At 41.1% G+C, this 24862-nt stretch overlaps 2 protein-coding genes across 2 annotated transcripts; both read left to right on the top strand.

The window, feature by feature from the left end:
• The first annotated feature begins 2292 nt into the window (after window positions 1-2292).
• On the top strand, window positions 2293-11316 carry LOC146576865 (G protein-coupled receptor 146-like). The gene is made up of 2 exons (XM_085272735.1): window positions 2293-2578; window positions 9967-11316. Exon 2 carries the CDS (start codon window positions 10008-10010, stop codon window positions 11007-11009), a length of 1002 nt encoding a protein of 333 aa, XP_085128861.1. The 5' UTR covers window positions 2293-2578; window positions 9967-10007; the 3' UTR covers window positions 11010-11316.
• Window positions 11317-21946: 10630 nt separating this feature from the next.
• Window positions 21947-23569, top strand: LOC146576864 (G protein-coupled estrogen receptor 1). Its single transcript, XM_085272734.1, has one exon. It carries the CDS (start codon window positions 22223-22225, stop codon window positions 23285-23287), a length of 1065 nt encoding a protein of 354 aa, XP_085128860.1. The 5' UTR covers window positions 21947-22222; the 3' UTR covers window positions 23288-23569.
• The last annotated feature ends 1293 nt before the right edge of the window (window positions 23570-24862 follow it).

Raw genomic sequence — 24862 nt, 5'->3', positions numbered from 1 at the left:
GCACAAAAAGCACAGGTACTGTACTTCTACTTCTCTTAGATATTAATGAAGTATATGTTTTATGTCCTTGAATACTGTGTTTTACTTTGTTACTGTATTCCTCCTTCCCTCAGGTAAGCAGTAAATTCACACTCTACGTATGACTCCTGTATGGGCAAAAAGGTTTTTGTTGTAGGGTAATTTAAATACTTAAGATCACTGAGCTCCAGTTCAGCTATAAAATGATGATATCCCAATAATTGCATATTTCTTCTTGAAACACCATTGCTTTTAAATAAATGAGTTTCTAACTTGGCCCATTATCTTGTAACAATGTAATGTTTGGCAAAATGAGCTATTAGTTGCAATAATCCTATAGTGTTACTTTTTATGTTACTGACATGTCTCATAATCCGGATTTCTGCTTTAAACTGTAAACAATTTGCATTATAATGCTTAAGCTCCTTAACCAAACTCCCGCTGCTTTTTCAGAGTCCATTCAGCAGGACAATGCAAACGATTTTTATTGTATTGCATTTATTGTAATGTTTCCTCAAGCTAATTACAAGCTTTGTTATATTCCAATTTCTTCCTCGTGCGTGTAACAAAGTAGAAATCCACCAGTACGCTACGTTTGGGGTTATGAATGTAACCTTTGTTTTCTTTCTTTCTGAGAGACGGGAACATTGCATTTCATCTTCATTAAAGAAAACAGAAACGGAACGTTATCATTACTTTCTCATTTAATTTTCTCGTTAGTTTATAAAAATGTGTCAAAATGCATTAAAACACAATATTTTTCTCAGGAATCATACAAAGCCACAGCAGAAATTGTATATACAGGCATCTGTCTTCACGTCTATCAAGACTTCAATTGTTTCTGGTGTTGCTCTCAACAGTTACTGTTTAATCAGCTGGAGAAACACCAAAGCTACTTTGAACTTTGCAGGTGTTATGAAGGTCAGTAATGGGTTGAAAGCCAAATTCAAATTTCTGATCAGTTCTGATTGAAATGAATTGAGCAAGAGCGCCTAAAAATGTTGCATGTCAAAGCTTTTGAATCACAATAACAGTTTAAGAGTAAAGCAAGTCATGCAACTTGCAACATTAAGTTGGAAAGGAGGTTTGGAAACTTTCTTTGTACCCCAGAGTTTCAGCAATACAAACTCAGCTTTTGCCCTATTCTTTCACAACCTGATGTCTTTGACAGATTATACACTGATCCCAGACCAATCGACTTACCATCACTGGGTTGTCTGAACCCAACATTAAATTAGGTTATGGTTAGGGGTCCTTTGGCCTTTAAAAAAACGCATCTTTTAAAACAATGAGCTGGATTGTTTTAGATTGTGATGAGACAATAAACCAAACTGTGAAATACAGCTTAAGTAACAGACCCATGCATTTAAAGTTCAAAAATACTTTTCTCAGACAGGATACTACATCTCAGAAAAACATAACATTGGTAGCTGTTTTGTCTTTCACCCCAAAAACTAATCTAAAAATAATGCCGCCCAGTGATCCTGTTACAAACTGTGTGGAATGTAGAGGAGGAGGAATGCATGCCTATTTTGTGTGTGCATCATCATAAAAGCACTTTGTCTGTCCTGTGACAAAACTTTAGGTTACCTGTATATTTTTTTTCATGTTGTTTTGAACAGGTAAGTAAATTAAGGTAGAGGTTAGGTAAGTTAGGGACAACTAGTTATGTTGGGAATAGGTTTAGGTAGGATTAGGTTGATTGGATGGTTAAAATTAAGCATTGCATAAAAGGGTTAAGTTCCTGGTTGGAGTTAAGCAAAACAAAATTGGGGGACAGACTGCTACAAAAATGTTCTGTTTATTCATGATGAATGTTTTGAGATTTCGCCATTCACAGAGAAGTCCATAACAAATCAGGCTGTGTATTATGCCATTCTTCTGATGAATTACTGTGTATATTTTGCACCATGATGTCCTGGAGATTCATTGGACTCCTTTTTGGGGGGTATACAAAATTAAGTCCACCAAACGTTCGTAACTGATTTTAGTATGAAGGCTTAGCTTGAGGTTTGGATAAGGTTTGGATTAAGTTGAACGTTAAGACAGGACTCCAGGAAACAAACATAAATCAAAGTAATGTCCTCTAAAGTGATGAAAACACGAGTTTGTGTGTGTGTTCGTGTGTGTGTGTGTGTGGGGGGGGTGTCCCTCGCGCCCCACCTCCCTGTCCTCCATCCAATCAGAGCACAGAACGGCCACTCGGGCCTCGCGACCATGGAGCGGCAGCAGCAGCAGCGGGGAGCGGAGTGAGGAGACAGTGGGGGAGGGTCACGTGTGTACACACTGTAAAGCTCAGCAGCACTCCAGCAGTAGTAATGCCTGTAACGGTCGGCCCCCTTTCAGATCCAGCCTCGTCCGAAAAGTTGATAGATGCGAAGCGAAACAACTGAAATCCACTAAAACGTGATTTTTCCCTTCCCGCTGTTTTACTTTTCACGAGCGCAAGTCTTTTTTTTTCCATACCCAAATGAAACGACTGAGAAATGCCAGTGGAAATGCTACATCAAAACCCAATGCCTCCCTAGGGTTGTCACCGATCCAAGCCTATACGTTTGTGGTGAGTTCTCTTCTCGTTTCCATTGTTTCATCTCGACAAATGCGAAAGGTATCGGTCTCTGGCTTTCACCTGAAAGTGGGAAGAAGTGAATTTGCACCGCTGGGGATGACTAGATGCGAGAGTGAGTAGTCGCAGTTGTGCCAACAAAGAAGGGGGTGTAATAAATAATGGTAAAGTCGTGACAGCTATCCTCGCTTTCATCTGCCTGGTCAAGTGTAATGACACGGCGTGAAGAAAAATAAATAAACCCCCCCTCCAACTCCATTAGCTGGTGTTTTCTTAGCTTTGTTCAGCTTCAGAAGTTCCACAATTTTAGCGACGGGCTTGTATTTGGAAAACAACACCTGACGAGGAGGTTTCTCACGGGATCAGCTTTCTGAGGTGCAGGGGAGAAAAAAAGTTGTATCATTTTGATCAAAAGGCCTTTCAGGTAATCTGCTCTTTATATGAATAATCATTTCCAATCTGTTGTTGATACCTTCTGTTGGGAGCTAAAACTAGTGGCTCTGTTAACTGTGAGGAATATGTATGTTATGACAAGCTGCAACATGAGCACAGCTTTGTTACCTAGGTCTGAATGCGCTCCCTTATATCCATGCCTACACATATACAGTCTTGTAGTGCTAAACCATTAAGATACACACAAAAAATAGTCTTAATCTTAATTTTAATGAGGTTTTACACCCAACTTTCGGTTTGTTTTGACAGATCGTGTGTCTTTGCTTTACCTACTTCAGTCCTTTTTTTTACTTCATCATTGCTTTTAGCGGATGCAGGAAGGTTATTACTGGTAATTACTATATTTTATCATTCATTTTGAAATGGGTGCCACTTCATTGCGAAGTAGCTCTAGCCACTAGTCAGTGGTGCTTGTCACCCAAATGAAATGCTTCTTAAGACTCGGTCTTTGCACTTGTTGTCATCAACTTCATCCATGTGACCGGAGGGCAACTGGGCGTGTGTGGCTGTGGCTTAATGACAGTAAGCCTGCTTTGTGCTGACCATTGAACTCTTCACTTTGTTGAAGCCGCTGACAGTTCAGCAAGTTGCCGGAAAAGAAGCCGGGAAGTCTGCTGAGACTCAGACCGACCTATGTTTGACCAGACTCTGTTACACTAGAACTCAATAAGAGGAACTACTGTTTCCTCAAAGATAATCAGATGATGTTTGACACCCCTTTTGAAGTAGATAATCCATTAAAGCATCAGTGATGCGCTCATTAATCAAGGAAGCAGATCTCTATCGTTTGCAGGAAAATGTGCCGTTTAAAAGCTTTCAGACTCAAGCTATTTTGCCTCCACTGTACAAAAACTGATAACAATTTGTACAATTTGTGCATAGAACCTTTCCCCAGGGCTTGAATTGGAATGCAATGAGTTACTTTGTAGATTTGAGGGTTATTAAAGAAACGCATGTGCTGTATTGTGTCACCTGTCACGTCTGATGTTGCTGCATAGCAACAGTATCTGAGGCGAGTCTACTGGGGTGATGGCCACCCCTCAGAGTGTGGGTTATTTTGAATATAAAGATTGTACTTAATGTACCATTTTATATCAATGCTGTAGTTATACAATACATACATAACAATAAACCAATGTCCACATTAATAAATCAGTAGTTATGATTCAATAATATCCTATATATGATGATAAGAATAACGCTTGCTTTAATTTTAGATACTTGAAGCATATTTCTTTATATATTTTTAACAGTCTAAATATTGGAAAACAAATAGTCCATGCAAAAACAATCTTCAGTGTCCAATATATTCAAAGCCAATTTTCTACACTGTTTATTTCTAATCAAATATTATGATTTCCGTCCCGTGGACAGCCGTTTGAAAAAGCCCCGGAAACACCCTTGCACAAAAACGTGCAAAAACGAGTGGCGTAATCTTATTTTCTGGCTGTAGTACATTCTGCTGCTGCTGTGTTGCTGTAGACATGGCTACAGAATCATGTGACATCACTCGCAGCTTTCTGAGAAGGGCCTGTAAATTCCAGTAAGGCTATACGAGGGGTGTGCGCCCAGTATGTCACACTGCTCCCATCAGGCGGTGATATCTGGCTTCAGAACGCTGAGACGTCAAGCACGTGGGCGTCACTGTTACACGATCGTGTTTGGTGGGGCCGAAGCATGCCGAAGCAGGGCTGCCCCCTCTGGGGATAATAAACTTAACCACTTTTCACATGGCGTAGTGCAAAAAGTTCAGACAAGGTTTAACCAAGTGTACAACTGCAGTCAAAGTCACGTTCAAGAGTTTTCAGCTTAGGCTATAGAGCTCTCTCCTGGTTTGCATGCTTGTAGCAGTAGATGTAAATGAATGAATAGTTATATCTCCTGTTAGCACAGCTCATAATTAATGTAGCATAAAAGAAGGGAACCGTGATGGGCATGTTCTCTAAGGAACGGTCCTTGAAAGACTTTATTCAACAACCGTATGAAAGGAAAATAAAGTGACAAGTTACCATTCTCCTTGGAAATTAATAAAAGATAATATGCATACTTCAATGACTGCATGAGCTTAGCCCTGACCACAACTGCTCTGACAGCGCTCGTGCCGTAATAACAGCTGGGTGTAGTGTCTCTCTCTGACCTTCACTCAACCCCAACAACGTCACCTCCAGCTGTAGCCTTGACAGGCTCCAAAATGGGATAGAAAATGAAATGGCCCTCATTACACTGAATCAAAACAGACGTGGATCATGCAGCATGAAGCTGTTCTGCCTCCGAGTCAGGGGTGGACGTTTTCTTACACCCCGCTTGTTTTTCCCTCAGCTGAGTAGAAAACTAGTGATTTCATTATCGTGGGCTGCTGGCAAAACGCGCAGAGCTAAAGTGCACTGACTTTCACGACATGAGTGGTTGTTGCCTAGAGTGAATGAATGCTTTTGGTAAACAGCGAGCAGTCCACAAGGATTATACGAAAACATTCATTAGAATGTGGGCTTTTCCAATTTTACATAGCAGGTCATTTAAAGATTAATCTTTGCAAAAATAATATTAATAATGCAACTCTGATATACTCTGCACTGCATTGGTTGTTTGTAAGATTGGATTGGTAATTAAGACAATGCATGTCTTTTGGTCATATTTTTTAATGCATAATATTGTCTGAGAAAATCGGCAATGGTTGTTTTACTATGCATTTTCAGTGTGATCCCTCTAAAGCTTTGTTTATGGTCAGAGCATTGGTTTTTGTGCACTCCACAAGTCTCCACAGCCTCACAACTATTTGACACCGGCATTTGAGGTGTGCAGTCGTCGTGTCAGAGCTCAGAAAAAACAAACAAACCTCAGCATCAATGCTGGAAAAAGTCAAAACAGGAAGCAAAGGAGTTTTCTCCAGAAAGTCTAATTTTTTTCCAAACTGTTGCAGTGTCTCTCTGTGTATATCATCTGTGACTTTGTGTACTGATATATCACAGAAATGGCGGTTAAGACCAACACGATCGTGAAATCGTGTCTCCAACATGGTCACGCCAATCGCACCACAATGGCAAAAAGGCTGTTACTGTTACTGTTGTCATTCACGAAGGCGATGACAGCAAGCATGAACGCTCCCGTTATTTTTCCTCTCGCATGACGTACAGCCTTTTTCCTACTGTTCAAAAAGAATAGAAGCAGAGAGAAAATGCGACCTTTAAGTGGAGAAAAATATCAATACGCCAGCATTGCTTCCTCTCGCAATGCAATTATTGATATGCCGCTGTCAGATATCGATATTTTAGTCAAATTACAGATTACAGATTCTGTAAGTGGATTTCCACAACAACAGCAGACAGCTCCTATTAACTCTGCTTTGGAGGGTTACAACAATACGGCTCCGATTCCCTATGGAGATTATTAATGGGGCTTTTTCTTCTGGAGTTGTTGAGCATCACTGCATCCTGAGTGACTTTGTGATTCCCACCATCTATGTGCCCGCAACAGGAAAGCACAACTTTGTCCTCATGGGGGGAGTACTGTCCAGAAGGTCACTAAATTTGTTCCTGAAAAGCAAACTAAGATCTGTTTTTGGCCCGTTGAGCACTCCTTTGGATGGGAAGAGTGTCAGGGGAATAAACTGAGATGCGTATCAGGGATTTTCCTGAGGGTTTTTGGCATCCCACAGATGGTTTTAAGGGAAATGGAAAGAAAACTCACCAGCAGTGTTACAGAATTACACTTTTAACCTGTTTTCTTAACTTGGGATTCACATTCTCAAGCATAATAGACTTTTTTAATAAGATAATTAGATAGAAATAAATTAGAAACCTACACAAAGTGCAAATGTTCGAGTCATACATACGAGAGAAAACAGTTGCCCTCTTTTTTTAACAACTCCTGCAGCTATCAGAAGCTGTAGAGTGAGCCAATGTGTTAATGACAGGGAGTTAGAAATGTCCGTATACAGCAGGTGCTAATTAATGAGGACTGCCAGCCACATTGCAGTGAGTCCTCTTTAATAATCACGAACTTCCCCTTAAGTCATTTTCTCTGTAAGTGATGAAAGGTTGTGGGAGGAAGTAAAGAGTGAATAAGCTTACTGTACTTCTTAGTATATGGAAGCATTGTGGTGGTGGTGGTGGTGAGGGGGGTTTAGCACGAATCGATGAAAAGAGGAGCACTGGTTATAGTGTGCTTTTTTTTCAAGGTCTGCTTTCGTCAATGAGTCACCAAGCTGCCGGTGTTTGAGAGCAGTGTTTACAAGTGGGCTGACCAGTGCTCCCAACTCGGTGAAGATTGCCCTCCTCCCGATCCACTTCTTGTCCGTCTCTGTGCTCCAGCCCCCACTACAGCCCCGTTGCAGCCAATTGGAGCAGCACAGAGGAGAGACTGAGTGTATCTGTGTGTGTGTGAGAGGCTTAAGGCTAAAACAGCCTCTCTGTAGTGGTGTTACGTAAGCACACAGAAGAATGTTTCTCCTTTACTGGCATCGTTACTCATTCTCTGAAAACAAAACTGCCTTCCTACACTTTGTTTCAGGGTGTTCTCGGGGAGAAAATTTCCAGAAAATTCTGCACAGATTAGCGGGCGTACTGTTTCCATGTAAAAATGTTATCGTCCCTTCCCAAAAGCAGTTTTGCATGTGGAAACATATCTGTCAATTTAGTTCTGAGGAAAGGAAATATTGTGGGACCTGAGTTATTTACTTTAGCTTATAATAATAATCTTCCTAAGAATGACCCCAGTTAATTATGTAAGGAAACATCTAAATCATCCAGCCCCATCAGCTTCACTCCTAAATGTTCCTGACATCTACGCTGTCTCCCCCTTTCCTTTGTTTTTTGACCTTGTCCTGAACTCCAACCTACACCTCGTCCTTCGCTGACCCTTCACCAAAGCCTGCTTCACATTTCACTCTTTATAAATCTACCCATCGCCGCCTGCCCAGCCCCCAGGCAGCTTGGCAGTAACTTTGAACTGAAGATAAATGCTTTTGACTGGGCACCAAAGCTGTCTGTGAAATGTTCTTCTTTATCACGCTGCGTGTGAATGAAAAATATAAGGGCAGCTCTGCACAGTCAGCGGCGCTCTTGCATGCAACTGTAGGAGGGAGAACGAGGAGGCCGAGGCAGAGCGAGGGAGAGACGCCAAGGTGTCAAACAAATGCAGTTTTGTATTCTTCCACCAGAACAAAGGCCTCATTTGCTCTGGCCAGTGAGGAGCAATGGTGGGTTTTTGAGGCTGAGCTAGCAAATCAAACATATTGTGAGGCGTTTGTATTCAGTCAGTCAGATGCAGTGAAGTGAAATTAACAGTGTTACCCGTGGCATAATAGGCGAGACGTGGTGGACGTGTTTTTGTGTCGCGGCCTTGCTTAAAAAACTTATCATTTTAATAATATCAAGCAGGATAAACTCAGAGACCTTTTCATAAAAGCCATAAATATGACATAAAATAAAGATAGTTTTGGGTGATGTTAAAAATAAGTTTTAAAATGTTTTACAGTCATATATACTGCTGTACACGCATAGATGACAAATTAAAGGAAAAGCCTGAACTCAGTGGCTCCCTTAAGCTGTTGAGCGTATTTCGTTGTGCACATTGTTTAGGTGCACTTGTTCCCTAAAGCCCAGTCCGCATATAAAGGGATTTACCTCTGACGGTTGCCTAGGTAATCCACTAATGTATTTAGTCATATGTCAACAGCTGTATCCTTTACTTCCACGGATTGTTGCTTCAGTCTCTCACCTAAAGGTGAGGTACATTTACCTCAATATTCGCCCCCTTTGTGTCACCAGTGGTTATTTTTCCCCACCGTCACCACAAGTTGCTGAATTCATTGACATGTTATGGTCACTGCTAGGCTCTTCCTATGTCTGTGCCCCTTAAGAGGGAAATCCCTTTGCAAGACAAAATACAGTGACTGTTTTTATCCTATAATGAAACATTTCTGTCACGATGGTCGTCATCAAAGCCCCTCTAAAAGAAAGTCTGGCGACTTGACTGTTATTTTGACTCATGTCTGGGTTGTTATTTTAAAGCCCTTATCTAAATGAATGGGGAAACGAGAATGACTCACTTTAACGTAAAAATTAAATGTTTATAATCAACAGTCACATCCCAGGAAGAAAAGGTTTTAAAAGCTTCTTCCTCTTGAAAGCTGTATGCATCACGAGTGAGAAGGAGTTACTGTTCTTCTTCTACTGTAACCCTTCTACTCCAACAGGATTGGCTAATATGTTTCCTGTTTAAGCTGTTAATTGGCTCACCACTTATGCCCTCATTGGTGGCCACCATCATTAGCATTTCAGAGGTCCTTCACTGTTCCCTGTGTGTCACTAGAGTCGTCTTTTTTCAGGATTTCAATGCCCTGATTCAAAGGGCGCAAGAAGCCACTTAATGATTTGCTCTGTCTGAAAATGATGGAGAGTTCAAATAGCAAACGTGCTATTCAGCTTTCTCTGGTAACCGTTCGATTGTTATTCGAAGCTCGCATTCAGTCCTAAACCGCTCTCTGATGACTCTGCATAGTTGTGGTACATTTATGGCACGCTTTATCTTTATCTGTTCTAATTTGCACTGCACCGTGTTTGGATTTATTATTCAAAGGAATTCCAAACATTACTCTTTAACAGTTATTAACCTCAGACTTTGCGCGTTTGTCCTGTTTGTACAGTGGCACTTGGCAAAAGGCGTGTAGGTGCATTACCTCCAGCTTCTGACAGTGGAAGCACGTGATGAGGGAAATTCATATATGTTAAACAAACAAAAAGAAAACAAAAGCCACACAAACTTTAGGATGTTGTGAACTTTATGGTTTTTGAGAAGAATGGTAAACTAATCCTTATAGCAAAGCTTAAGAGTTTAATGAATCTACCAGGAATTCTATGTTATTTTTACCTTTATCATACACATATCTCATTAATGACTAATTCTTTTCTCCTTGACTCTGTCCACAGTCGACCTGTTGAGAGTGCTTGATCCGTGTCAGAGCCCAGCGATGTGGATCTGCATGGTTTACAATGAGACGGACACCAGCGTGGACTTCCGGCTCTGCCGGGACTTTGGCCTCATCCTGTCAATCCTCTCCCTCATCTACCTCCTGGTGTGTTTCCCACTGGGCCTGTGCTACAATATGCTGCTGGTCGTGGTCAACCTCTCAAACAAGGTGTCCATGACCATGCCTGATGTCTATTTTGTCAACATGGCCATTGCGGGTCTCGTGCTCAACCTGGTGGCGCCCGTGGAGCTGCTGAGCTCCACCTTCACCCGCTGGCATGTGTGGGAGTATAACAATGAGGTTTACATCACCCTACTCATCCTCTTCAACATCTCATCTCTGGTTATCATGTATTCCACCACGCTGCTCAGTCTGGACTACTACATAGAGCGCGCGCTGCCTCGCACGTACATGTCGAGTGTGTATAACACCAAACACGTGTGCGGGTTTATCTGGGGCGGCGCAGTGCTCACGAGCTTCTCCTCGCTGCTCTTCTATGTGTGCAACCACATCTCCACCAAGATGGTCGAATGCTCCAAAATGCAGAACAAGGAGGCAGCGGACTCGATCATGATGTTCATCGGCTACGTGGTGCCCGCCCTGGCTGTGCTTTATGCTTTTGTGCTCATTCTGCGCATCAGGAAGGAATCTACACCATTGGATCAGGACTCTGCTCGCTTGGACCCTTCCATACACAGGTTGCTGCTAGCTTCAGTCTGTGTGCAGTTCGTACTGTGGACGCCGTACTACATGACTCTTTTAGTACATACTGTAGTTGTTGCACCAGGATACATTAGCAGTGCACGTTACTTACCTATCTATTATTTCTTGAGATGCGTATCTAAACTGTTGGCGTTCTCCAGCAGCTTTGCAATGCCTCTTATGTACAGGCAGATGAACAAAAACTTCTCCAACAAGCTCCAGCGGCTGCTCAGGAGGCTGCATTGCAGAGACCAGTCCTGCCCTCGTGAACGCTCAACAGTGCAGCAAGTGGTGACGTGAGATCCCCCGCCCCCCTTGCTTGCATTTTCCACTTCTCGGCCTAGCCAGCACTTATCTCCCCTCTATAGCGCCAGTATCTGACGGGGATCTCTCACAACCCCGGACTGTTTTGAGAGCGACGTAGCTAACTCTGGAATTTCCTGTCACCTTCCCGGATTTTAATCTGTTCTATCTAGGTCTGCAATGAGGGGACAATGCAAACAAAAACCACTAAGTGCTGGGTTTTTTTTGTTTGTTTGTTTATTTTTAATACATTTCTCCACCAAGAAACTCAGGCTTCTAGTTTAAGGGTAGTAAATTGGGAACAATCATCCAATAACTACCGAGGACAGTTTCACAACAAAAAATCCCGTTTTTCCGCATCCTCCTTTGGGAGTGGGTGTGGTTTTTGTGCCTACATTTCACCTCTAACACACAAGCAGATCCAATAAGCTATAAAAGTTTAATTATCAAATGCAGCCAAGTTACTTAGTTTTTTAACAGAACCCTCTCCACCCCTGCAATGATGGTGGCTGGTATACCCATAAGCAACCACCACTAATGAACGGTGTGCGTGCCAGTGGAAATCACTGTTTACCGCCCTCAAACTATAAGCCTCGGCCACTTCTTTTTTTTTAATTTGAACTCAGTTTTCCTTCTGCTTTAATTTGTTTTGATTATCAGATTAAATAATCTTCACATGTTGAAGCTGGAGTACAATATTAAGTTTGTCTTGGACACCAATACTACCCTGTGGCTAGAACTAAGTACTGATATTAAGATATGTTCCCATTTTAATTTCAAAGATTGTATTCTGAAGTTTTGATCCACTCAAACATACAAAGAGATTATTTTTACGTCTGTCAAGCTCCACTATATATATACAGACACACACACACATCTACACCACTTTGAAATCACACAGAACTAAATGGAACACTCACGTAAAGCTTGTATTCAGGGTTCAGACATAACCAGTATACCTCGTGTGATCTCTGCTGATTATAACCTTACCTGATAACCACAAACAGTTTGAAATCCCCTCATTAAGCTGAGCTGACAGCCAGTGTTCTGTTAACTTTTGATCTATTTCTGCAGGAATTATCCACCCAGTGGATCAGTGAACCCCCACACAGGGTCACAGAGAGAGCCCTGAGGGGTTGTCATGCACAGGCCACAAGACTCATGACTGGCTGTGAAGTTTTTGCACACTAACAGTATCAAAAACCTTCTTAAACATATGAAAAGCCCACTTGATAAGCACCTAGAAGCAGTGTGTACAATACAGAAGAGTTTGAACTTTAATGCTGCTCACATGCACATTATTATCAAAGCTGCTTTGCTTCCTTGCCTGCCATGGTAAACAGTGAACATAACAATCTGATGGCGACGAATCCCAGCTATCAGAACTAAAAACACGTTCTAGCATTCGGTCTGCTGCTTCACCGCATTAGTTTGCATATTGAATTAAAAGGCCAGTTTGTTAATCAGCCTGTGAAATGATACACCAGCAAGGTGGGGCGTCCACTCGAAGTTAAATGGAGACGGGCGCGCTCTGATATGAATCGTATGTTTGTATTCAGTTTTAATTTACACCTTCAAGCACACATTAACTCTGTTAATGACCCAAAGCTGAGCTGAAATGTTTGAAGTATTTGGGCGAGTGCTCTTTTGCTGTAAAATGTGAAGGAATGCCAGATGTACTAACAGGTTTGACCCTTTTTTTCTGTCAAGATTATAACAAAGTCACATACACACTCTCTCTATTTTTCCAAGCATTTCATGCGCTGCCCTCGTTACATGCATATGGATTCGGTCACTGGGAAATAGTATTCACCTAAAATGCATCATGTGCTGCCCCACAAAATCCTTGAATGGATGGTTTTTGGCACAGTTAATCATTATTTGCTCTCAGTTCAGTGTCCTAATGTGAACTGAGCATTTAGGAATGAAGAGCAAACACTGGACTGAATTTCTAAAAGTCCTTTTATTTTGTTAAATGTAGCATAGAAATTGCTACGTTTTGTAATTATAAGTTCATTCCTCCGAAAAACGTACTTAAATTGATTTTATGCAGTTCATGTGATACACTACCAACTGCATGTAAGTGTTATGAAAAGATATCCAAACAGAGGGTGCTCATAATTAATCTTTTTTAGCATAAGTCCTGAAGCTGCACCAAACGACACTAAGAGAGTGACAATCATGTAGAGATTCCAGTAGCTAAATAACTGCACTGTTTTGCTTCAAAATACCATCGAGTTTTTCTGAATTGCTTGAAGATGATGTGTGCATGTGCTGCCTAACTTTGCCTGATCAGTTTTCTTTAACCACTGCTGCAATTTCATCCATTAGTCTGTTTTTTTAAAAATGTTTTTTAACTATCCAACCCCAATCCCTTGGCAGAATTAATGATCAGCGGTCACTACATGGAGTGATAGCGTGATGTTCACATCTAGAAACTAAAGCGTGATCAAAGCTCAAATCACACCTAACTCAGATGGCTGCTCGTGTCTGAGAATGGTTTATTATTTCAGAGGTGGCCAAAACCTCGCGTCGGCGCAAAGAAACAGCCCTAAGAGGTCTTGTATGTTGAACGAGTACAGATACATTTTAGTTATTTGAACAACCAAACCTCAAACATCCAGATGAATCCACATTCAGATGTTATGCTTTTGTGACTGTGTATACAAATGTATATGTATAGTACAAAATGATTTGTATATATTGTATGTAAAAATCTTGCAGGAGGACACCGTGCTCTTTGAAAAAATACAGTATTATTTTCTGAGAGATATATTTAGATTCTGTAAGTACTCTACTGTCAGCTGAGTCAAAGACTGATTAAACAATAAACTAAAATGGATATAACCGCTCCTTCCTGTCTCAGTGAAATCTTACCATTCGTGTGGTCATGTGAACAATGTTTCTGTTTGTCAGATGTTTGTATTATTTTTAAATAGTGTACATGTTTGTGTTTTGAATCCATAGATCTGAGCTTACGTGGATGTTGGCTAAGTTAAAGTCATCTTGAGATGTTGGTTATTGGTGGACTGGTGGTGCATATGTGAGCTGTTCATTAGTGACACTAATCTCAGTAGTACCCCTGATTAGATGATGGGATGAGTTAATCAGCTCTGATGTAGGCATTTATATACTCACTGGCCACTTTATTAATTACACTTTGCTTGTACCACCACAATCTGCCTTCATTCTTGACAGTAAAGATTCAACGAGATGTTTTCATGTTGTTTATGTCACATTTTTAAACTACCATCTTAATGTTACAGCAAAGATAGAGGCTCGTCTTATTTTCGTGAGCCTGTGTAAAAGCCTCAGTGCACTTTTATAGCTGACCAGACTGACACCTGGGATGGTCTTCCCCTGTAGCCCATTATGTGGGACAACATGTTGTGCATTCAGATTCTTTTTTTTTTTTTTTGCCTTCCTGTCTGGATAGCTTGTTTTTTTTTTCCCAGATCAGCTTCTATAAACCCGAGAGATGTTTTTACTGGAAAATCCCAGTAAATCATTCGTCTCCATTCGGATGCTCAGTGTGGACTTCAGCAGGTTGTTTTCACCACTTCCACATAACTTAATGCACTGAGTTGCTGTCATATGATTGGCTGATTATTGGTTAATACTTGCAGTAACAGTTGAACATGTGTATCCAGATGAAGCGGCTGGTGAGTGTAAAGTAGAATGCTTAAAAACTACACGTTTTAATGATGAAGGCTGCATAGAGTGAAAAGCATTGTTTTTTGTTTTCTTTTTTAAGGAAGACTGAGTGCATGTCTGCAACTTAATCCCACAGACCTTTATCAGATCTGGGAGGGGACTGTGAAAGTTGTGTAGGTTGTCCTGTATTTCTAAGCTGCAGTGAAAGCGATTGTGAACAATGCCACAGCTCCCTTCCTGCTTACCACATGGCTAACACCACATCTTTTGTGGAGGGACCCTTTAACCAGGACACACAGGCTGGGGAAAATAGCAGCATTCCCAACATTCTGTGGGTCTGACAGTCCGAGGCTGCTGCTATTCTCTGTCACAAAACAATGTTGTGTAGGCATCTAATAACAATGCCCTACACACTAGAGCTGCGCCAATGTCTGCAAGTAAGAGCTTGAAGTGTGTGAGTTAGCAGGATCACACTATAAACAGCCAACTTTTCAGTTAAATCTGAACAGGCTGAAGTAATCGGTTATGATGTTCATATTACAGTTAGGAAGCAGTTACACTGTATTGCACAACAGTGTGTGGATTAATAATACCTGAGAGACCAAAATATAGAGGCAAACATAAGATCTCCAGTGGGAAGAGGGGGGGGTCTTGAATCATGTGCACTGCATCTGGAAATGATATGATAATGAAGTGAAAAAACATGGTTGTCATGGCTGCTGTTTCCATCTCTGAGGATTGAACTTTCTCGGAGCTTTTTAACTCAAAAAGCACAAACCATCACTCATCAGTTACTGAGTTTGTCAGTTGTTTGTCACTCTTAAAGAGCAGGAAACTTGTCATGCACGCAGGGATTATTATTCATATGTGTTGCTGATTACAATTGGGTAATTGGACATGTTTACAAGCCCACATGATTATGTCCAAAGAAACATACAAACCGCGTACAACCCAAACAACTGCACACCAACTAAAAGCCCTCAAGGAACTATGCAGCAACATGTTGCACTTGATACCAACTCCCCCAGGCCTGCAGGTGCATTAAGGAAAGCATATAGAAGATCTTTTCCAATAATGTCAAACGACTTTTTTTGCCATATACTGTAAAGTTACACATACACATTACCTGGTATGGATTATCTGCTTGGAATAAAAGCAAAGCGTGAAGTGTGAAGTGTGTCAGGTTACAAGTTTCACACTTTCGTCCTTATTTTGCTAAGTGCACCAGGAAAAGCTCTTAAGTGTACCAGCATGTGTCTGGAAATGGAGTAATGCTGACATAGCACAGATTTCGTAATGTGCTACATTAGTCTTAATGTTGTTTTTCTCCTTTAAAGGTTCAGCCAGACCAGAAGTATGAGGGTCGGCTTCGGTCTTACACACAGTATCAGAGACCACCTATGAAGATGGAGAATTTGGCTTGCCGTTTGAAATGTTTTATCTGGCACTCATCCACATTTCACACACAAACCTTAACCCACCGCTGTTTTTTTCTTAATGTGGATGAAAACTGGGCTATATAATGTAAAGGCAGGAGCAAGACCAAACAGGTTACAGTTCTCACGCAGGTATCTCACGCTGGGATCAGAAAAAGGGGAAGAAGTGGCGTCAAATCCTGAATTCCTAGAGCAACCAAGCCACAAGAAAAAGAGAGCGAAAGTGTCTGACTGCAGGCAAGGAAAACCCTCCACATGATAGTAAAAGAATAAGAATTAATACATTAAATAGGGCAAAGGAAGTGAAAAGGCAGGAGCACAGCAAAAAGATAGCAGTTGTACAAAAGAAAAAACAAATCTAAAGATTGCAATTTATCAAGAACATGGTGAACATGTTCTTGATAAATGGCAGAATAACAGGGCTACGGTTCCTTTCACATGGTGGAAGGTCTGGCCTTGACACGTTTGAAATCTCCCACCATAATAAATTCAGAACAGACCAGAAAGCTTCAGGAAGGAACCTTCATGTTCAGCCCATCGCATCGCTTCAGCTCTGGGGAAACATGTGCACCAGGGCAGATGCTTTGATTTCAACCCACCCTTCCTCCATTGCCAAACCTGTTCTTTTTGCTTCTCATCTCCAGAAACGAAAAATAAAAAATAAAAAAATAGACTAACAATAAAAATCCCAGCATCAGCTAAATATCAAACATAGGCCTGGAAGCAGTGCAGAGGAGCTGGACTCAGGCAGGATGTTCCATTCAGAGTTTGTGGTTGTGGCTGTGGGAGATGCTGAATAGAGCCAGCAGCACATCAGACCGGTAAGTGGAGGCAGATGAGGGTGCTGTACCCTCCCTCCTCCAGACCTCCCACTTTCACTCCCCCAACCACAAGCAGTTAAACCCCAAAACTTCCCATTAACACTGGTTGTACTGATAGTATTGCTTCCATATTTAGCCTAGTTCTTAAAGAGGAGTTATAACAATAGTATGTTTTGTAGTTATGACAGAATTTTATGGCTCAATTTTTAAAAAATGAGACCAAAAGAAATGTTTGATTCATCGTGCATTTATCCATCAGTTTCATCAGTTGACCTGCTGTGTATTTTTAGAATAAAAACATCAACATCTGACCTGCTTTAATACTTTGAAACACTCAGACACTTTCATAAATCATCGTAAACACCACAGAAGACTTTTACCGGATTCCTGTAATCCACTGCTCATCCCACTCCAACATCAATCACTGTTAATGCCAGTGGGCCATCCAGTGGACATAAGCATGAACTGCAACCTTGAGCATATACTGTAAGTCCAGTTGAAACGCCTCAAGACAGAAATATATATTTGAAGCACAGTATGGAAATTCTATGTTATGCAGATCATGAAAAAGGCAAAAACTGGTATAATGATTTGTTTTTTATCTGTATAATAAAGAGCAAAATATGGAAAACAGAGATTTCCTGCAGCATTTTTAAGTAAGTTTTAAAAAGTGTCTTGCTCAATATCTTTTCAGCCGTGCAAGATCTTGCTGGAACAAAAAACAAAAACCTTATCCAGATGAGGCCCAGACTTTATGTAACCTTTAGCCTGATTTGTTTCTCAGAAGTGTTTTATACTGCAGAGAAATCCAACAATCGGTCAGTGCCCTACCTTTTCTTTTTCAGCTTTTTATCGTGCTTTGGTGGGGAATGGCATATGTGAGGTATTTGTTCTCTACTAAAACAAATACAACTAAGTGTGCTTCAGCAGTCATCATGAATTTGGTTTTGTTGACTTGCACATTTGACCACTACATCCCCGCTTTCCCCTTATCTGTGTGAAGTCACGCAGACTGAATAACTCAGATTTCAGGTAGCTGGGGAAAAAACAATCACACCAATCTGGCTGACTGCATGACCTCTCGGACCTGCTGCTCTCGTCTTTCTTCATGTGTGCTGCTGTGCTGACCTTCTACCGCAGCTAAAATCCTCTTTTATGTAACCCACAGAAACAGCTCTCTGTTGTCCACTCTCCTGTCAAAACCCCAAAGTTGTTTGCACCAGCAGGGCTTCCAGCTGCTGTATTGACCCTGTCTGCTCCCTCAGACTGCTACTGTTGCTCTGCTGTACCATATCCTCACTGCCAAAACACAGCTCCTTGACGACATGAAGCTCTGCGACATATTGCTGTTGCATGCTGCTGTTGTCTCTTAAAAGTCCCTTCAATAATACTGCTATGTCTTTTACATTATTAAAACACAGTAAAGATCGTAATGCTTTACAGTGGGGCAAAAGTATTTAGTCAGCCACCGATTGTGCAAGTTCCCCCACCTAAAATGATGACAGAGGTCAGTAATTTGCACCAGAGGTACACTTCAACTGTGAGAGACAGAATGTGAAAAAAAAAATCCATGAATCCACATGGTAGGATTTGTAAAGAATTTATTCGTAAATCAGGGTGGAAAATAAGTATTTGGTCAATAACAAAAATACAACTCAATACTTTGTAACATAACCTTTGTTGGCAATAACAGAGGTCAAACGTTTACTATAGGTCTTTACCAGGTTTGCACACACAGTAGCTGGTATTTTGGCCCATTCCTCCATGCAGATCTTCTCGAGAGCAGTGATGTTTTGGGGCTGTCACCGAGCAACACGGACTTTCAACTCCCGCCACAGATTTCCTATGGGGTTGAGGTCTGGAGACTGGCTAGGCCACTCCAGGACTTTCAAATGCTTCTTATGGAGCCACTCCTTTGTTGCCCGGGCGGTGTGTTTGGATCATTGTCATGTTGGAAGACCCAGCCTCGTTTCATCTTCAAAGTTCTCACTGATGGAAGGAGGTTTTGGCTCAAAATCTCACGATACATGGCCCCATTCATTCTGTCCTTAACACGGATCAGTCGTCCTGTCCCCTTGGCAGAAAAACAGCCCCATAGCATGATGTTTCCACCCCCATGCTTCACAGTAGGTATGGTGTTCTTGGGATGCAATTCAGTATTCTTCTTCCTCCAACACGACGAGTTGAGTTTATACCAAAAAGTTCTACTTTGGTTTCATCTGACCACATGACATTCTCCCAATCCTCTGCTGTATCATCCATGTGCTCTCTGGCAAACTTCAGACGAGCCTGGACATGCACTGGCTTCAGCAGCGGAACACGTCTGGCACTGCGGGATTTGATTCCCTGCCGTTGTAGTGTGTTACTGATGGTGACCTTTGTTACTTTGGTCCCAGCTCTCTGCAGGTCATTCACCAGGTCCCCCGTGTGGTTCTGGGATCTTTGCTCACCGTTCTCATGATCATTTTGACCCCACGGGATGAGATCTTGCGTGGAGCCCCAGATCGAGGGAGATTATCAGTGGTCTTGTATGTCTTCCATTTTCTGATGATTGCTCCCACAGTTGATTTTTTTCACACCAAGCTGCTTGCCTATTGTAGATTCACTCTTCCCAGTCTGGTGCAGGTCTACAATACTTTTCCTGGTGTCCTTCAAAAGCTCTTTGGTCTTGGCCATGGCGGAGTTTGGAGTCTGACTGTTTGAGGCTGTGGACAGGTGTCTTTTATACAGATGATGAGTTCAAACAGGTGCCATTCATACAGGTAACGAGTGGGGGACAGAAAAGCTTCTTACAGAAGACGTTACAGGTCTGTGAGAGCCAGAGATTTTCCTTGTTTGAGGTGACCAAATACTTATTTTCCACCCTGATTTACGAATAAATTCTTTACAAATCCTACCATGTGAATTCATGGATTTTTTTTTCACATTCTGTCTCTCACAGTTGAAGTGTACCTCTGGTGCAAATTACTGACCTCTGTCATCATTTTAAGTGGGGGAACTTGCACAATCGGTGGCTGACTAAATACTTTTTTGCCCCACTGTAGGCTTAGGGCATCAATAATTATACTGGGATAGTTTAATCTATTATATTTTCAAGCATAATTTAATTTCACATTGATGTCTTCTCAGTAAATAGCTCTGTTTTAGCACATGGTTATTGTATGTCTGGAATAATTGTAGGTATCTGTGGCTAATCCATCTGAGTGTTCAGGAAGATGCCAAATCAGCCAACACTACATCCAACAGCTCTCCATAGTCTCAGGTGTAATAGAAATGAGCACAAATTATACTGATGTTAAACCCTCCTGGCCAGTAGCAAAATGCCTGTTTTGTTTCCCACTTATTGAAAGTGACACCTCACAGCGTTTTAAAGATTTATCTGGGTGTAATTGTCGTATTGACCATGGGCATTGAATAAGCAACCGTCACTGTTTTTTGTTGTACATAAAAAATCAATTCTTTACTTATTATACAAGCATACTAATGAAAAAGCAAGGTAATGCCTGGTATTTTTCCACTGGCCCTAGGACTAAATGCTAGGCTACCCAGGTGAACAAATACTTAAAACAATATGTGGTTTCTATAACAACACAAGCTGGTTGTGTCCAGGTAAATACCACGCTGCATCTAATTGTTGCCAGAACTTTTCTTTGATTTAAAGTTTAGCACGCATCCTGTTCAATTCTGTGATTTTAGGATTTAGATGTTTGTCAGATCCTTGGAATCACTAAGTCGGAGGAGAAAGAGTAAGATAATGAAATGAAGCATGTTGACAAACTATGCGTGACAGATCATCTCTTGCCTCCCGCCCTCCCCTCATTTCCAGGCAGGGTTGGGCCAAACAGCAGGTGGTGCAGAGGAGAAGCCTGGACATGGGATATACAAATCTCTGGCTCCCTGACTTCTACACCAGGCAAGCAAGAAGGAGCAATAAATGCTAGATTTATATGTAAGTGTATTTTTTTTTTATCACCAAATTCTTTGTACTGGTTGGAGATTTATGTATTTCATGTGTTTTGTCTTAAAAAGACAGAAAATAGCACATCACGTGTGGGTGTTACGCTATGTACTCAGTTAATTTCACTGTGAATGGGGCTTTCTCTTGTGTGAATGCAGTTACGTAAGTTATGTATCATGGTCTTCAACTTGAGTAATCACTCAGAAAGCTGTAATATATTACATTTCTTAGATGTCAGATGATTTTTACTGAAATTCTCCACCCTGATTAATTGATTGTTGAAAAAATATAGGAATAAAGTGAATTGTTGATCAATGCTGCCATCAGATTTCAGGGTTTGCACTGCCTTTAAATGTTTAATAGAAAAGTCTAATTAGCAGCACAATCATGACGTGCAATGCATTTAAAGAGCAGAGACATTTAAAGTAAAGATAAAAAAATACTGTACACATAGTGCTTTGTGAGATTCATAGTCTACACATTAATTTATGATATTTGCCTCCCAAGAGTGCATTAATATTGCAGAGGGGTTTACTCTGATGGGAATAAAACCCTGGGAGCTGAGAATTTTTGTTAAAGGTCAAGTTTGCCATACAGAATACACTCTGCGTTTCACCAGGGAGGGTGTTCGGATTGGTTGAGGATTTTAAAGAAGGATTTCAATGCATCTGTTTAAGTCTAAAGCTTGAATGTTAATGTGCACATTTGGTTGTTGCTATTCATTTATTCCCCTAACTGTTCTGTTTAAGGTGTATAATTTTCATGTTTTATCTTTGATAGTATTTTTAAGTAACTGTTATGTACCTGATATATCTCATTTGTATCATGATTATAATGATTTGTGTTGTTTTTCCAAGATTTTACCCCTAATTGTCTTTCATGTTGTTGTTTTTGGAGGGGCGTTTTTGTTCAGACAGCTCAGGTGTCACAGCAATAACATCTTGGGTCAAAGCCTGCTGAATAGAGATACACGTGGACTTGAAGAGACAAATCAGGACTCAGATGACTCAAAAGAGGAGAAAAAAAAGCCACCCTTTAATCTCAGGACTGCAGTTGTGATGTGAATTGGAGAAGCTGAGGGCCAATGGCCATTTTAAGACATGGAGGCGCTCCTGTTCGGCTTCAAAAATCTTTTGGTAGATGAAACTTGATGTAAGCATGGGGTCAAAGAAGCCATAAAAGATTCTCTCCACTCACCTGACTTCTGCCAGCATGCCGTCACAGCATAGATGATTCACCCTTTGAAGAGGCGAAGCTGGGAACTACTGTGGTGTAATGATGTAGCAGCTACAGGTGACTTACACTTGGCTTATGATTTAGGACAGGCCGACCACAGACAGTATGGAAGGGCAGACAATCTCTTGGGTCTGGATATATGTAAACAGTACGGAACAACTGAACACTTCATATCCATACAATGCTACAGACTTAAGCGAAAACTCAGACAAATACCAGTCATACATCGTTGGTCTCTTCCTTTCCTGCCTGTATACCATCCTCCTTTTTCCTATTGGATTTATTGGTAACATCTTAATCCTGGTGGTGAACCTGAACCACAGAGAGAAGATGACCATCCCCGATCTTTACTTTGTTAACCTGGCTGTAGCTGACCTCATCCTGGTGGCAGATTCCCTCATTGAGGTCTTTAATCTGAATGAAAAGTATTACGACTACGCCGTCCTCTGCACCTTCATGTCACTTTTCCTGCAGGTCAATATGTACAGCAGCATCTTTTTTCTCACGTGGATGAGCTTTGACAGGTACATCGCCTTGGCTAGCTCCATGAGCAGCAACCCACTGAGGACTATGCAGCACGCCAAGCTCAGCTGTGGCCTCATTTGGATGGCCTCCATCCTGGCCACGCTTCTCCCCTTCACCATTGTGCAGACCCAGCACAGAGGTGAGGTGCACTTCTGTTTCGCCAATGTCTTTGAGATTCAGTGGCTGGAGGTAACCATTGGCTTTTTGGTGCCCTTCTCCATCATTGGTCTATGCTACTCTCTGATTGGGCGAATTCTCATGAGGGCCCAGAAGCACCGTGGACTGTGGCCACGGCGGCAGAAGGCTCTGCGCATGATTGTGGTGGTGGTTCTGGTATTCTTCATCTGCTGGCTGCCAGAGAACGTCTTCATCAGCATTCAGCTACTGCAGGGCACAGCTGACCCATCGCAGAGGACTGCTACCACCCTGTGGCACGACTACCCGCTCACAGGCCACATTGTTAATCTGGCAGCTTTCTCCAACAGCTGCCTCAACCCCATTATCTACAGCTTTCTAGGAGAGACCTTCAGGGACAAGCTGCGTCTCTTCATTAAGCAGAAGGCCAGCTGGTCGGCCGTGAACCGCTTTTGCCACCATGGTCTTGATTTACACCTCCCTGTCAGGGGTGAGGTGTCAGAGGTGTGAAGAGAGACAGTTACTAAAGTTACACAAACTTGCGTCAAATCAAAGTTACGTATCAGTTTTCTTCAACTGTTATTTAGCTTTGCCTCATACAGTAGCTGTGCCAGTGTCTCAGTTAATCTGCTCACTTTCTGAACAAAAAAATTAAGGATTTACACCATGAGAAGGAAAACAAGGTGTTTAGTAAATATCAAACACACAAATACAGTATATAAAATCTATTTCATGCTAATCTCCAAATTTACTTTTCCTTAAGTTCTCTGTGTGGCATCAGAAAATGAATGACAAGCAAGATGTTGGTATGTGCTATTTAAAGTCTGGCAAAGTGAGATTAATAATAATAATAATAATAATATAATATATATAATAAATATATCACCCTGTGTGATATATATATATATATATATATATATATATATATATAGCATAAGGACGCCTACACATCCACACCATCATGTGGCCTCATTTGGAACTAAATTAGCAACCGTCTTTGCTCTCTTCCTGTCTAAGACAATGCAGTGCCTATTTATTTCTGCTTTTAAGTTTTTTCTTTACTTTTGTTGAAATGTTGCCATGTTTAGTGAAAGTGGACCTATTAAACTTATTTAAAACTCCAGATTTTTATGTTTTTACTCTACTGGAGTGACTTTGCATGATTCACAGCTCCAAATAATCCATATTTATCTCATACTGGGGGTCATTCAGCCCCTCAGTTCAGCTCCCTGCAAAAAAAGACGTAGCTCCTTCTTTATTAGCTGCCCCTCGCAAGCAAAAGATTTGCAGATCTATCTCTGACAGCCATATTTGGTATAACCAGCCTCATAAAGAGCTATAAGTGGATGAAAATCTACATTTCTTTTACATGGATTTAGCAACCTGAAATGTTGGCCATGTTTAACATGACAGAAAACAAAGAAAAGCATAATAGGTCCACTTTAAACATTCACTGGAGCATGCAAACACATGTTCACAAACTTACTTTATTGTTATAAATAAAGAAGATGTCCCACTTTTCCATGAACTGAAAGTCAAAGTTATTGATAGCATCAATAAACCTGTTTTAAATATTGAGATTATTTTGTAGATCTTTCAGGAAATAGAAGTTAACACACAATCTCTATTTCTTAATTGATAAGCAGAACATTTGTGCTCATATTTATATTGAATCCAATGTCAGAATCGGGATCAGGGCTCAGTTTAAAGATGGCTGCAGTTATTACCTCACTTGTCAGTTCCTGTTAGCATGACGGTAAAGCAAAGAGGCAGGTGTTGTTTTTGCCAGAAGAGCAGGAGACTGAGTAAACATATCATTCAATGCTAACAACATAAAGCTGCTGCTTCATTCAGGCTTTCTTTAACATATATTCTTAATTTCTAAGTACGAGGCTTTGACAGACAACATTTCATCTTCTCATACTGCATCCACATATTTTATTTACAAGGTAAAAACTTCTCTTTTTTAGGTAGACTCAAACAACTAATGACAGTAACACAATTTGGCCAGTCAGACATGTGTTTGTTCCAGATTCACTGTGTTCCCAGAGGCCATCACTGCGATATAGCTGCCTGTAAATTGAC

Source organism: Mchenga conophoros, linkage group LG4 (genome assembly GCF_057382185.1).
Source record: "Mchenga conophoros isolate Kocher_MC1m ecotype Shallow Benthic linkage group LG4, M_conophoros_male_GT1.1, whole genome shotgun sequence".
Lineage (NCBI taxonomy): Eukaryota > Metazoa > Chordata > Actinopteri > Cichliformes > Cichlidae > Mchenga > Mchenga conophoros.
This window is presented reverse-complemented; position numbering and strand designations above follow the sequence as displayed.